At 35.7% G+C, this 15,851-nt stretch overlaps 1 protein-coding gene across 1 annotated transcript; it reads left to right on the forward strand.

Moving 5' to 3' along the window:
• Positions 1 to 3,821: 3,821 nt before the first annotated feature.
• On the forward strand, positions 3,822 to 4,999 carry LOC138880117 (COP1-interactive protein 1-like). The gene is made up of 3 exons (XM_070159778.1): positions 3,822 to 3,992; positions 4,067 to 4,627; positions 4,733 to 4,999. The coding sequence occupies exons 1-3, from the start codon at positions 3,822 to 3,824 to the stop codon at positions 4,997 to 4,999; spliced, it is 999 nt and encodes a 332-aa protein (XP_070015879.1).
• The last annotated feature ends 10,852 nt before the right edge of the window (positions 5,000 to 15,851 follow it).

The following is a 15,851-nucleotide window of genomic DNA, read 5'->3' on the forward strand; positions in this document are numbered from 1 at the left end:
TGCCAAACAAGGTCCAACATATATTCTCCGTTTCAATTTATGTAATGTAATTTGATTCCACATGGAATTTAAGAAAAAAAAACTTCTAAAACTTGTAATCTTAAATATGCCCTAATATTTGCGTGTGTATAATTAAGATATTTGAAAATTATGGTTTTTAAACATTCATTAACATTTGTGTTTCTATAACGGAAAGTGTTAAGGTTGTTTGCAAATATATATAAATGTCATTCTTTTTTAAGCAGATCAATAAAAAAATTATGTCACTTAAATTCGACCGAAGGAAATAAATAATTTGTCCGTCTATTATGTGCAGTTGTATGTAATTATATATTATGTGACATAACAGTATAAAAATTTCATCATTCATAAAAGTATCATTCTGTAATTCCGTCTTTCATTCTCTTGCTACTTATAATTATATGGAGTGCATTAATTTCATTTTTTGAAAGTTCACTTGGTCTCTCAATATTCTTTTTAAGCTACTCATTCTCTTAAATAAACACATACACATAAACCGAAGTTATCAGATAAACATTCAAACCCAACAACTAATTATCAAAGGTTTACGCAAAAAAAATTAGTAGTGGAAGAAGGAACTTGTTTAGAGCAGTTGATTTAGAAGAAGAAAAACAGAACCTATCTTAAATTTATGGTATAGAGCAGAAATTGCTTCGCCTTTTCTTAAGAACCAGAAATAGCTGAAGTGAGCATTAAAATCTGAAATAAAAACAGAGAGAGAACGTTTACTGCAGCAGCGCGGCGCACATGCAAAACATCCCGCATTTATACAGGGTGCGAGAAAGGATCGCACCTCGATTGTTGCTTCACAAAGCATAAATACTAGTATAACATACGCACTTGTTGCTCTTTTTTCTTGTTTTCTTCCTTTTAATATTTCTTGGTCTATTGCTAATTACACACTTTGTTCGCAAAATAGGCTTGTAATAATGTATAGAACCATAATTACCTGTATTTTTATTTATCTTTTGCGTTTGGTACATTTTACTTTTTCTGAAATCATATTATTATATCAATCACTTTTTAATACTTGTCGAAGTCTAACACTTCATTATACAAAAATTATCCAATACTTGAAGTACAGTTTAGAGCATTTTTATATAGGTTCTACACTATTTTATTTTTAAAAACAGTTCTGTAGCACCAAACTTAAAATTGATTATTAATAGTAATATAAGTGTTTAACCAAAAATTTGAGTCTTTGATCAAAGCTAAAAGGAAATTCGGATTACTGATAATCAGGAGACGAAAATAAAATATTTTTGTGAATGATGGTAAATCAGTAAATAGTTTTGTATTTCAATAAGATTCCAATAGTATTTTGTATCCTTACAGATGGTGAGTTCTTCTCCTTTTATAGCTAATTCTAGGAGAAGATGTAATGTCTTTGTCCTAATGAGGCAATTATGAGCAATAAATGACATTAAAAGAAACGTTACACAATTATTTCTTTTTAAATTAAATATTCTAACGTATTTGATATTCAATGCTGTATTTAGACTCTTTTACGTCATCAGATTCGTATCTTCAACTTCTTCCGATCTTTGGTCTTTAAATGACTTGGATAGGTACGAGACTCGTACCTATTTTAGTAACGGTCCGCACCTATGTTGCTTTCTTTTTCCCTTATCTGTTGTCGCTCGTGCCTCTTGGCTATTTATTGTGTTTTGACCGTTTGACCAGTCCACGTGTCATGCCACGTCACCTACTATGTAAATTTAATTTTTTTCCCAATACAGATAGTCCCCCCACTTTCCATTTATTTATCAAGTAAATAATTGGGAAGTGGATCTTCATAAAAAGGGAATTTTTGTCGTAATTAATATTATGACAAATACTGACGCTTCAATTGTCCCTTCCATTTAATGATTTACATACGTGTCACCTTCTGATTGATTCTGCAATTCTACCCCTTTTTTCGAGACTTCTTCATCCACACTATTCACGAAATGATAGTTGTCTTTATTATAGGCTTTCCTTCATTGCACTTCTAAGTTTGACGGTTGTCATTATAAGCATTTTTAACCCTCTTTCGTTTACCTTCTTCTTCATATATCTTCAACAAGCAATTTCTCACTTACTTGTATTTTCTCTCCCTTTTAGTACATCCTTCTTCAACAATGTCATCTCCAAACCCTAACCCTAGAAAAGTTCCAATTCTCGATCACTTCCCCAATGCCCCCACAAGATATAGGAGAGGCAGAGGAGGTAGGCTTCGAAGCTTGGGCCTAGGGTCCGCTCGTGATGGTTTATCTGGTCCTGCTTCTTCTTCTCCTAGTATCGGGAGTTCTATTCCGAAGACCCCTTCTTCTAAAGGTAAAGAAATCCTTGATTCTTCTCAAGAACCTTTAGTCGATGAAATTGTTCCCAGTGATTTGTCTTTTGGGAGTGATAGAACGTCTCTTCAAAGGCAAATTGCAAATTTAGAAAAAGCTGACACTTATCCTTCATTATTAACCGAGCTTACAATCCCTACCATCAGAAGGGATTGTAACTGGAGCAATAGTCTATGAATGTCAATTCCTTCCCCAAATCAAAGGATTTCTTCCTTTAGAAATGGTTACTCTTTTGTCTATACTTACCCATTTACTTTGGGTTTTAGTCCTCCAGTTGACCCAGTCATTATTAACTTTTGCCGTTTCTTTAAAATCTGTTTGGCCCAAGTTGGTCCCCTAGTGTGGAGAGCAGTGGCTTGTCTGAGATACTTATCTGCCAAAGCCGATGTCGACTTCACCCTTTCTCACCTTATTCATTTATACCATCCCAATTTAATACACCATGGGGTTTTTACCTTAACTGCAATAAGCAAAAAGGTTTTGGTAAACCCTGAAGATGACAGGGATCGTGGATGGTACACCCGTTACGTTGCTGTACGTACGGAGGACTTGCTTGGTGAAACAAATATTCCCTTCCCTGAGAAGTGGAACTTTGCACGTAAGTTTCCTTTTATTTACCGCACCTATTTTTTGAGAATTCTGATTCTTTTTCTCACTTCGTCTCTTTTTGGTTTTTTGTAGCAACCATGGGAGATGTGGAACTTATTCCTGACTTCCATGGTTGGGTAGATTCAATTTTGAAGATTGCTCCTAAGGATCAAAGAACTTGGAAATCAATTTCTTCTTTACATGGCTGGAAGGTGAAAACACATGGTATGTCCCTTTTTACACGTTTTTTTCTTTTTACATGTCAAGCACCTTTTTCTCAATGTTGATTATGTATCCTTCTTTTTATCAGGATTTGGTGTTAGAGGAATGGCAGCTGAAGTAGCTATGGTCATTCGCATGTCTGCTAATGTTGCACTTGATTTGAACAAGGCTCGAGCTTCACTTCCCAAAAGGAAAGCTGTAGGAGAAAGTTCTGAGAATGAGGAAGAGGAAGATACCTCTTTAATTGTCAGGCCAAGAGTTAGGAGACAAGTCATTAATAGTGATGAAATTGAGGATACCCCTGCTCAAACTTCGTCCACCGAGCCTGTTTTGATTCATTCTGACGAGGACACCGTGCCAAAAGATACTAATGAATTAACTTAGCGTCTTTTTGATAGTGGTTTTGAGAGTGGCGAGCTCGGACCTATTTTTGATGAAGCTCCTCTCTCCTCATTCGTTCCTATTTCCTCCATTCCTTTGCCAGTTTCAACTGCACCTGCTTCCATTCCTGTGTTGGTTTCTTCATCTTCTCCTTCCATCCCTTCTTTGACTCCTATGGCTCCTGCTGCTGTGTTTTCCTTTTCTACTACTCCTCCTTCCATGGCTCCTCCTCCCTTCGTTCAGCATACATAGGCGGGTCCTAGAAGTAGAACCATGGCTATGAGAAGTGTTACTCTTGAAGTTCCTGCCAACCATAGCCTTTTGAGAAAGACTGGTAGAGCTGATGTTTGGCTTGAGTCTCTAATCGGTGATATTGAGAAGAAGAAGATGGAGAGCCACAGCTTCCTGACTCTGATGAATGACATAGTTCATTCTACTTTGAAGGTATTTTTCCTTTACCAACAAGTTTTTTTTGTTTTTGATCTACAAGTCCTCATTTCTATGAGTTGTCTCTGTAGGCTAACCTCATTGGTACCGAATTGATGGGAAGAATTTCCCTTCTGGAAAGAAAAACCCGTGAGTATAAAAAATCCATCCATGAGGCCGAGAAAATAGCCAGGGGAGCCCAGCTTGAAGCAGCTAATTGGAAAGAAAAGTTTGAGAATGCTCAGGGGACCATAGAGGAGTTGCAAGAAAGTAGAAATCTCCTGGAGCAGCAAAAACGTGGTTTGACTTCTGAACTAGCAACTGCCAAGGCTTTTTCAAGCCTATTTAAAAGAGATAAAGAGCTTTTGGAGTGCTCAATGTCAGAACAATTATCAAAGGCTAGTGAAGAAGTCATGGAGATTAAGGCACTTTTAGCCAAGAAAGAAGAGTATGCAGGAGAATTAGTGCAAAGCTTGACTCAAGCTCAAGCTGACTTACAGACCTCCTCTGACAAGATTCGAGATTTGAAGAATTCTCATGCCTCCCTTGAAGCTTCCCTTGATTCCCATTTAGCTGAACATCAAATATTCAAGAATGATCTTGCTATGTGGGAAAGGGAGTATGGACTTCTGGAGGAGAACTTCAACATAGAGGTAAGTTGGGCTTTCCTGAAATCTCGTCGTGATGCTTTGATGGAAGCTGCTCAGGAAAGCTTCGATTTGCAATCTTAAATAGCCAAAGTCTTAGACATTATCGAGAAAAGTCAACAACCTGTTGATACTCCTTCTCCTGCACTTGAAGCTCCTGGAACGGAAGAACTTTTAAATGAAGAAGTGGCTACTGCAGCAATTGGGGTTGCAATTCCTGCTCCCGAGGGTGAAACTTCTATGACACAGTCCATAGAAGTTGAAGCTCCTGTGACTCTTGCTTCCCTCGGTGATTTCAACATTCCAAGCCCAATTAAAATTGCTCCTGAAAATGAAATTGCAACTTCTGATGTTCCAACCCCTTCAGTGACTAGCTGAAAATGAAATTGTTGTTCTTGTTTTTATTAATTGGTGGTGTTATCCCTTGGTAATTTTAAGGGATCTTTTGATGAAGTCTCAAGTTATTATAATGGGGCATTTGTAAAAAATAAATATTTTGCTAACAAAGTTTGTACTTAGTCTTTTATATTAAGAAGTTTTTATTGGTACTTCTGTATATTTTATTCTTGCCCATTTATCTAGGGCTTATAGAATAGCTTAGCATTTTTATCCTTTTAAAATGCTTTATGATTCTTCTCATGGATTATCGAGGCTTATAAAAGAGGGCCCTTTTATTTTATCGACACTTAATGAAGAAGACGTCTCAACTTCATAATGGTGTTATAATACGATTAAAGAAATAGGAATACACATGTTTTGTATGAAACAACTTTGGCAAGTTTTTATTCATGAACTTTAACAAGTGTTTGACTATTACATGTATTACAATACATCTACAACTTTCTCGTAACTGTTTTTCTTGTAACAGATTTGTACATAACATAGAATAAACAAGGTTTTTCTTCATAACCTGTTTTAGTACATAGTCATGACCCTATCTTTATATATTAAGAAGGGTTTGAGAGGTGACTTTGTTTATGAGTTTGAGAGATGACTCTGTTGTTCTCATGAATGCTGAAGACTTCGTAACTTTTTCTCAACACTTGTCTCTTTGTGGCCGACTTTTGTTCGATATTCGTATCTATTTCTCTACACATATCTGTGTATAATATGTAGTCCCCCAAGTGTTTGAGCGGTGAAGTATGAAGCCTCGAGCACTTGTTTATTTCTTGTACTTTGGCCCTTTTCCTGAAACAGAAAGAGATACGGGACTCGGAGGTGCGATTATTGATGAAGACTGCCTAACTCGTGTGTATTTCCATCAGATTAATTGTAACCCTGGGCTGGGAAATTAAGAATACTCCATTTTGCCTTGCAGGTTGTGACTCATCATTTGGCACGAGTTAGGGTTTTTTGCCTAGCATCTAAAATCGTTAGTAAAACATTAATAATTCAAGAGAGAAATTTTAACATGGTGATACCTGACTGTGGGTACTTTCTCAGAAGTAATATCTTTTTAAATGTACGGCATTCCAATGTGAAGGTAAAACTTTGTCGTCCATTGTCTCCAACTTGTATGCTCCTTTTCCCGCAATGTCACGGACTTTGTACGGTCCTTCCCACGTTGGACTTAGCTTTCCTGAATTAGCAGCCTTTGCAGATTGGAACACCTTTTTAAGCACGAAGTCCCCAATTTTGAAAAATTTGAGGCGTGCTTTCCTATTGTAATATCGTTCAATTACTTGCTTTTGTGCTGCCATTCTTATCAATGCAGCTTCTCTTCTTCCTTCAAGCAAATCAAGGTTGACCCGCATCTCTACATCATTAGATTCCTTCGTTGCCCGATCGTACCGTGTGCTTGGCTCTCCTATTTCAACTGGAATTAAGGCTTCCGCACCATAAACCATTGAAAATGGTATTTCTCCAGTGTTTGTTTTCGTCGTTGTACGATAAGCCCATAATACTTCAGGTAACACCTCAGGCCAATTACCTTTTGAATCCTGTAACCTCTTCTTCAAGTTGTTGATAATGACTTTGTTAGTGGATTCTGCTTGTCCATTACCCACTGGATGGTATGGTGTAGACGTTATCCTTTTAATCTGCCAACTTCGAAGAAATTCTGTGATTTGAGCTCCAATGAATTGTGGTCCATTGTCACACACGATCTCCTTTGGTGCTCCAAAGCGGCGTATTATATTTCGCCATATGAAGTCTTTAACTTCCTTCCCTCGTACCTGTTTAAATGCCCCTGCTTATACCCATTTAGTGAAATAATCTGTAAGTACAAGTAGAAACTTTACCTGACCTTTTGCTTGTGGAAGTGGACCTACGATATCCATTCCCCATTTCATAAAGGGCCACGGGGCTATAACAGGATGTAGTAACTCAGCTGGTCTGTGCATATTATTGCCGTATCTTTGACATTTATCACATTTGGACACGAAACTGGTTGCCTCTTCTTCCATTTTAGGCCAATAATATCCTGCGCGAATTAATGTTCTTACCAGTGACCGTCCCCCTGCGTGATTCCCACAATGTCCTTCGTGCACTTCTCTCATCACATATTCTGTTTGAGAGGGTCCGAGACACCTTGCTAGTGGTCCACCGAACATCTTTCGATAAAGATTTCCTTGATATAAACAATATCGAGCAGCTTTTTTGCGAAGCGCGTGAGCCTTTCCTTTGTCATTAGGCACGGTACCGTGCTGTAAAAAGGCAACAATTTCGTTTCTCCAATCCCATGTTAAATGATTAAAATTTACCTCGTTTTTATCAGGTTCGAGAACGGAATGAAATAAATGTATGACTGAAGCATTTGTATCGTTTGCTACATCTGCTGCAGATGCGAGATTAGCTAAAGCATCTGCCTCTACATTCTCATCTCTTGGGATCTGCACTACTTTCCAAGTTTGGAATTGCTTTATTAACTCTCGTACCTTTGCGAGGTATTCTTGCATTCGCGTCTCCCTGGCTGTATAAGTCCCCAGCATTTGATTGACCACGAGTTGAGAATCACTCTTGATTATAATCTGTGTTATGCCGAGTTCTCGTGCCAATTCTAGACCTGCAATTACAGCCTCATACTCTGCTTCATTGTTAGTTATAGAGTGACATTTTATAGCCTGTCTAATAGTCTCACCCGTAGGTGGTACGAGGATTATCCCTAGGTCTGCCCCTTTTACATTAGATGAACCATCAGTGAATAAAACCCAAGTCCCCGGGTTTGCACCATTGAAAACTAGTAATTCTTTTTCTGCCTCTAAATGCATCCCCTCACTAAAATCAGCCACGAAATCAGCTAGTACTTGAGATTTTATAGCGGTCCTAGGTTGATAAATGATTTCGTATTCACTTAGTTCTATAGCCCATTTGCTAATCTTCCTGAAAGTTCGTGTTTATGCAAAATATTTCGAAGCGGAAAAGCAGTAACTATAATAATGGGATGACATTGAAAATAAGGTCTTAATTTTCTAGATGCCATGATCAAAACTAATGCTAACTTTTCTAGCTGTGGGTATCGTGTCTCAGCATCCAATAAGGACTTACTTACATAATAAATAGGAGATTGTTTACCTTGGTCCTCACGGACTAAAACATCACTCACCGCGACTTCAGATACAGCCAGATAGATGAGAAGCTTTTCCCCCACCTTTGGTTTGCCAATAACGGTGGTTTTGACAAATAAGCTTTCAAATTTCTAAATGCTTGTTTACAATCCTCATTCCATTCAAAATGATCTTGCTTTTTGAGTGTAGAGAAAAACTTAAAACACTTTTCTGAGGATTTGGAAATAAATCTCCCCAAAGCTGCAATTTTTCCCGTTAATCTTTGGACTTCCTTTTTATTAGTAAGGATATCAGGGATTTCTTATATTGCTTTGATCTGAGAAGGATTTACTTCAATACCACGGTTAGAAACAAGAAAACCCAAAAACTTACCTGATGCAACTCCAAATGCACATTTTTCTGGGTTGAGTTTCATATTAAATTTTCGCAAAATTTCAAATGTAACAGATAGATGAGAAATATGATCATGAGACTGTTGGGTTTTGACGAGCATATCATCTATATATACCTCCATTGTTTTCCCTAAATGTTCTTGGAACATTTTGGTGACCAACCTTTGATAGGTTGCCCCAGCATTTTTGAGACCAAAGGGCATTACTTTGTAACAGTAAGTCCCCTTGTCTGTGATGAAAGAAGTTTTTTCTTCATCACCACGATCCATTTTAATTTGATTATATCCCGAGTATGCATCTAAAAAGCTTAAAAGTTCATGACCTGCGGTTGCATCAATTAGTTGGTCTATATGCGGTAAAGGAAAAGAATCTTTTGGACAGACTTTGTTTAGATCGGTATAATCCACACAAACGCGCCACTTACCATTTTTCTTGGGTACGACCACCGTGTTAGCTAGCCAATTAGGATACTTTATCTCACGGATCGATCCGATTTTTAATAATTTTTGGACCTCATCCTGAATCACATGGTTCTTGAAAGCACCTTGCTTTTTTTTTCTTTTGCTTTATTGGTGTGAAAGAAAGGTCCTCATTGAGTTTGTGAGTCATCACATCCGGTGGTATCCCTGTCATATCAGCGTGAGACCAAGCAAAGCAGTCTATGTTAGCTTTTAAAAATTCAATTATCATACCTCGCATGTCTGAGCTTAAATTGGCTCTGACATAAACCTTTCGTTCAGGCCATTGCTCAAATAACATCACTGCCTCGAGCTCTTCAATTGTTGTTTTGATGCTTTCATTTTCTTCAGGTTCCTGAATTGTATCAGACCTAGAGTCCAAATCTGTCTTTTCTTATTCAGGTGAAGTTTGATTTTTTGCACCTTCAACTGTTTCCTGTAATTGCTATTTTTCTTTATTTACGGTGCTTGTACCTGTTACAGCGTTGACACTTCTAGCCGTCTGCTGATCCCCACGAATTTGGCAAATTCCCCATGGTGATGGGAATTTAATAACTTGATGTAGAGTTGATGGGACAGCATCCATATCGTGTATCCATGGTCTTCCCATGATCATATTGTAGGCCATTTCCATATCAACTACCTGAAATTTAGTTTCTTTAATAACACCCGTAGCAAAAGTTGTTAGAATTACCTCTCCTTTTGTTACCACACTTGAATTGTCGAAGCCTGACAAGGTGTGCGCCATGAGTATCACTTTGTCTTCAGCTTGCATTTCACGTAATACCCTTAGTGGTATAATATTTACGGAACTCCTTGGATCAATCAAAACTCGTTTTACATTAGTATCATGTACAAGTAAAGATATTACCAGAGCGTTATTATGTGGAGTTATCACTCCTTCGGTATCGGCGTCATCGAACGAAATACTTTCATTTTCTAAGACCTGCCGCACCCGTTTCCCGTGTGTAATTGTTACCTTAGAAACCTTGTTGGAGGTTATGTAGGTTATGCCGTGAATATCTTCTCCCCCACTTATCACATTCACTGTCCTCTTTGGTGAAGGAGGCTTTGGTGGCTCTTGCATGTTTTTCATATAGGCTTGTTTTCCTTTTTCACTAAATAACTCAGTGAGGTACCCTTTCTTCAATAGATGATCTACTTCACTCTGCAAGAATCTACATTCTGAAGTTTTGTGCCCGTGATCATTGTGGAATTCGCACCAATGATCTGGATTGCGTCTATTTGGATTTGACCGCATCTCTTTTGGCCACCGTACCTTATCTCCCATGCTTCTTAAAACATCCACGAGCTCGGAGGTAGAGACATTAAAATTATATCCTCCGAATCGTGCCTTTAAACTTCTGTCATCATCTCGTGATTCTTGTCTGTTCCGATCATTCCTAAATTTTGAAGAAGAACCAGAGTCCCTGTTCCTCGATTTTTTATCATATTGCTGGCTATCTTGTTTTGACCGTGGATCTTTTCCGGCAGGTCCCATATATGGATCGTACCTGTTTTTACCTGATCTTTTCGGTTTCTGATCTTCGGGGACCACCCCTTTCTTCATGATGAAACTTAGGTACGGTATCTTCTTCAATTCGCAGCTTCGTACTATACCTGTTGTAAACATCATTCCACGTGGTTGCAGGAAATTCTCGAAGGCTTTCTTTGAGTCGTCTCGTGGCTTCAGAACTTTTGTCATTTAAATTACTTGCAAAGGCTATTGCAGCCCAGTTGTCAGGCACACGGGGTAGAGTCATTCTTTCACGCTGGAATCTATCAACAAAATCTCTAAGCAACTCTGAATCCCCTTGTTTGATTTTGAAAATATCTTTCATTCTTTTCTCAACCTTTTGTGCTCCCGAATGTGCTTTAATAAAAGAATCTGCAAGCTCAGCAAAAGAATTTATAGAATTTTCAGATAAAAGAGAATACCAGGTTAATGCACCCTTGGTGAGTGTTTCTCCAAATTTCTTGACCAGTACTGATTCAATTTCTTGTTTGGTCAAGTCGTTGCCTTTCACGCCTGTTGTAAATGCAGTCACGTGGTCACGTGGGTCTGTAGTACCATCATATTTCGGGATGTCAGGCATTTTGAACTTTTTCGGAATTGGAAGGGGAGCAGCACTTGGCTTCCAAGGTTGTTGTGAGTATTTGTCCATGTCTACTCCTTTTATTACAGGCGGAACTCCAGGGATTTGCTCAATATGCTCATTTTGTTCCTTAATCTGTTTCTGCAAGGTTAGTACTAAATTTTGCAAATATGAATTATTTGAATTACCTGGTCCCCCTTCCTGTGGTTCACTGGTGGTTGCTTCATTTCCAGAATTAACAAGACCAGAACGGGGATTCTCCAATGTATTATTATTAGGAGTTGGTGTGGGTGGTGCAGCAGGCAATCGACTAACTAAAGCCTGAAGAGTTTTGCCAGCCTGAGCATCAATTAGCTTTTGTAAAGCTTCATTTGTACCTCTTTCAAAGTGTTCAGATTGTTCTTGTTGATCAGCACGGGATTCAGTAACAGGAGTGCCTTCACGAAATTGACGTGGTGAATCTGGAGGGGAGGGAACCACGTCACCTTGATTTTGATGGATTTGATTTTCATGGTTTCCCAATGTGTTATTACTGTTATTGTCGGTGTTGTTGTTTGACATGGTGATAACAATGGACAAGATATAGCTTAAAAGAAAAGATTATCAGATTCCCAATAACGGAACCAATTTGTTTAACCAAAAATCTGAGTCCTTGATCAAAGCTAAAAAGAAATTCGGGTTACTGATAATCAGGAGACGAAAATAAAATATTTTTGTGAATGATGGTAAAGCAGTAAATAGTTTTGTATTTCAATAAGATTCCAATAGTATTTCGTATCCTTACATATGGTGAGTTCTTCTCCTTTTATAGCTAATTCTAGGAGAAGATGTAATGTCTTTGTCTTAATGAGGCAATTATGAGCAATAAATGACATTAAAAGAAACGTTACACAATCATTTCTTTTTAAATTAAATATTCTAACGTATTTGATATTCAATGCTGTATTTAGACTCTTTTACGTCATCAGATTCGTATCTTCAACTTTTTCCGATCTTTGGTCTTTAAATGACTTGGATAGGTATGAGACTCGTACCTATTTTAGTAACGGTCCGCACCTATGTTGCTTTCTTTTTCCCTTATCTGTTGTCGCCCGTGCCTCTTGGCTATTTATTGTGTTTTGACCGTTTGACCAGTCCACGTATTATACCACGTCACCTACAATGTAAATTCAGTTTTTTCCCAATACAATAAGTTGTTACGTATTTTCTCATTCTCTGAATTGAATAGTACTATATAGTTTACTCTTTTAGTATTTTCAATTGTTGTTAATGTATTACAATTGCTTTTTATGCTAATCAAAATGTGAATAATAAAATATATTAGTTTTATTCCCAAATAGTTAACGAGAAGGTGCTTTTTTTGTTCTTTGAAATAGTAATCGTTATTTTTAATTATTAAGAATCTTTTATCTAGAAAATTTGTCTTTTATTCAATGTAATGACATATCTGAATAATTTCTTAAAAATAAATTAATTTCTCGATCACTCTAAAATAATTAAATTGACCTTAAATTGAAGCACGGCTGTCTTTCTAGTTTCATTTGATATGATTGAGATGCTATTTAGGGTGTAATACAACTTTCTTCATTACAGTTATTTGTTAAACATTTTTAAAAATAGTTAATTATATATATTACTAAATGTATAGGAAGTACCCAACTAACTTTGATCATAGAGGAGAAGTGTAATCTTGCATAATGATACTTCTAGTGTTGCCTAATATATAATAATTTTTAAAAGATAAAATAATACACCAAATTAATTGTCTTAATTTTTAGTTTGGATTATTCTTAAATCATGTTTTAAAGAGGGAATCATTTTTATACAATTTGAACAAATTTCAATATTCTATAATAAAAGGGACTTGAAATTATATTTATTCTTAACTATTTTTTCTCTAATTTAATTTATTCCAATGAAAACTGCAATTTAATGAGAACTTGTACAAAATGATATCAACTGATAATAATATAAGAACATCTGAATAAAAATCTACATAAACTATCGCCTGTTTTTTTATTAAAAAATCTTCTTTACCTGAAATAGTCAATAAATAAAACAAATGAAATAATGTTATTTGAGGAGATAATAGAATTGTTATATATAAATGTATGTTTTCATAGTATATTTTTAATCAAATGAACGTTTGAATTATAAAATTACCAAAAGATATTTTTCTAGTCAAAAGTACTTATTGAAAAATTATTTTTTCAAACAGTGAAAGTGAAAAGTAGTCTGCTTTCAAACAAATTAGAGTCCTACTAGATAGGGCTTCTTATCGGGCGGATTGGGCGGTTATTTACTCTTAGCGGTTTGGCTTATTGGTTATCTGTTTTTAAATGTATTAATCCGCTAGTCACCCAATAAGATATCGGGCGGATTGATATCGGTTTAGTTCTTATTGGGCGGTTTATCGGCCTAATTCAATCAAAATAAAATAAAATTTAGTCTCAGTATGTTTGAATAGGTGGTCGGCGTACTAAGAGGGACAAAGCAAAAGAGACAACGTGATGGGTAAATCATCTGTCTAGAATCTTATTTATGTTTATGCCCATTGGCCTTAGTCCATGTGAAAAAATTCCAATTGGCCGTTGTTAAAACAAATGTTCGCCATGCTTAGAATTCTAGGATGCCTTAAAACCCAGGCAAAGTTAATGAAGCAGTAGTGTAACTGGTATTGTTATCTTATTTGAGACAGCAAATTTTGCCTTTTGTCACAGTTAGATAACTCCTTTTATTTGGTTTTCTTTTATTCTAATTCACTTTGATAGAGTACGGAGGAAGAATGGTTTTTGTTTTTATATACATATATATATATATATATTCTTAACGGGTTAACGGATTATCCGTTAAGAAAATTGAATAATCCGCCCCAAACCGATAAACTGATAATAAAAAAATTTCAAGTCGTTAAACTTTTAACCCGATACCAATAAGCCATTAAGCTTCGATTTTGATTCGATTTTCGGTTTGGGTTTGATTTTGAACACCCCTAATACTAGATCAAGTAGTGCATTTAAAGAAGATACTGAAAGTTGAATGGGAATTGGGTCCACCTAAATAATTTAATACAGCTTAGGGCCACGCTACTTTTATTTTTTTCGTCATTATGAACCCATATTCAAGCTTTTGAGCTTGTTATACAAGCAAACATTGCAATAATATCTTTAAAAGGACCACGATGCTCTTGGTCGATCTACTCTTCTCTTTTTTATATAATAGAAAAATAGAAATATTAATCGTACAAGAATAATATGTAGAGATTTTGATGACATATGCCATACATGCAGATTAGGCCAAACATGTGTGTGTTTTTCAGTAATTCAACTTTCTCCTCTAAAAAGATGAAGGACATCATTTTAAATTTATTTGAAATAAGTACACTTGTTTTTTCAATAACAAATTTTCATACGATCCTCGATATTGTACTATACTAGCAGCAACACGGTTTCTTACTCGGATAACTTTATGTTGCATCTTTAAGAGATATATCAGTGGCAAAATGCCTTAAACCACCTCTAAATTTGGCTCAGATTATTAGTATCATTCCCGAACTATGCTCGGTCTTAATTACCCCCCTCAACTTGCCCTTTTGAAAGATATTACCCCCTAGACGCTGATGTGGCAAAAAGTGTGGGTGCACTCACCTGCCACGTGGATTTTTTTGTATATGTGGCATTTTTTTGAAAAACAGAATATATTTTTACCGTTTTAAGAATATTACTTTTTTAGATAATTTTTTTCGAATACAATTTATAATAAAACTTGGATAGAACTACATTATTTAGGCTAAATATTTTTATTTGGGCAAAAATAATAAAGTTTTAGTTAATCCTTTTTTTAATTTGACCTGAAAATAAAGATTTATACAATTGAAATAAATAGTCAAGGCATCTAAAAAAATTTAAAAAATACATAGTTTGAAATTAATTATTTTGGCTATAATTTTTTGTATAGCACTAAATTACGGTGCTCTAATTTTTTTATTTTTTATTTACAAATTTTACCTAAAAAAGTAAAAATACACAGTTGAAATAAATAGACATTGCATCAAAAAAAAAAAAAAGAGTGTATTGATGCAATGACTATTTATTTTTTATAACTTTTAGATACCTTGACATTGTATAAATCTTGATTTTCAGGTCAAATTAAAAAAAAATACTCCCTCCGTTCCAGTTTATGTGAACCTATTTCCTTTTTGATCTGTTCCAAAAAGAATGAACCCTTTCTAATTTTGAAAACAATTTAGTATAAACTTACAACTATACCCTTAATGAGAAGCTTTTATAACCACACAAATACTCTGAGCCCCTTTTTAACTAGTTTAGGACCACAAATTCCAAAGGTTTCATTTTTTCTTAAACTCTGTGCCCAGTCAAACAGGTTCACATAAATTGGAACGGAGGGAGTAATTAAAACTTTATTATTTTTGGCCAAATAAAAATATTTAGCCTAAATAATATAGTTCTATCCAATTTTTATTATAAATTGTATTCGAAAAAAATTATCTAAAAAAATTATATTCTTAAAACGGTAAAAATATATTTTATTTTTTAAAAGAATGCCACATATACAGAAAAATCCACGTGGCAGGCAAGTGCACCCACACTTTTTGTCACGTCAACGTTTAGGGGAGTAATGTCTCTCAAAAGGCCAAGTTGAGGGGGAAATTAAGACCGGACATAATTCAGAGAGGATACTAATAATCTGAGCCAAGTTTAAGAGTGATTTAAGGTATTTTGCCATATATCAATATTGAGAACATCCTACTAAACATG

This window comes from Nicotiana sylvestris, chromosome 10, assembly GCF_000393655.2.
Source record: "Nicotiana sylvestris chromosome 10, ASM39365v2, whole genome shotgun sequence".
NCBI classification, from domain to species: Eukaryota; Viridiplantae; Streptophyta; class Magnoliopsida; order Solanales; family Solanaceae; genus Nicotiana; species Nicotiana sylvestris.

Excerpts from the sequence above, each read along its gene's own strand:
- LOC138880117 (XM_070159778.1), top strand. The coding sequence starts at position 3,822 with ATGGCTATGAGAAGTGTTACTCTTGAAGTTCCTGCCAACCATAGCCTT. Across the intron at positions 3,993-4,066 it reads TAGTTCATTCTACTTTGAAG|GCTAACCTCATTGGTACCGA; the intron begins GTATTTTTCCTT and ends TTGTCTCTGTAG. Across the intron at positions 4,628-4,732 it reads AGGAGAACTTCAACATAGAG|AAAAGTCAACAACCTGTTGA; the intron begins GTAAGTTGGGCT and ends GACATTATCGAG.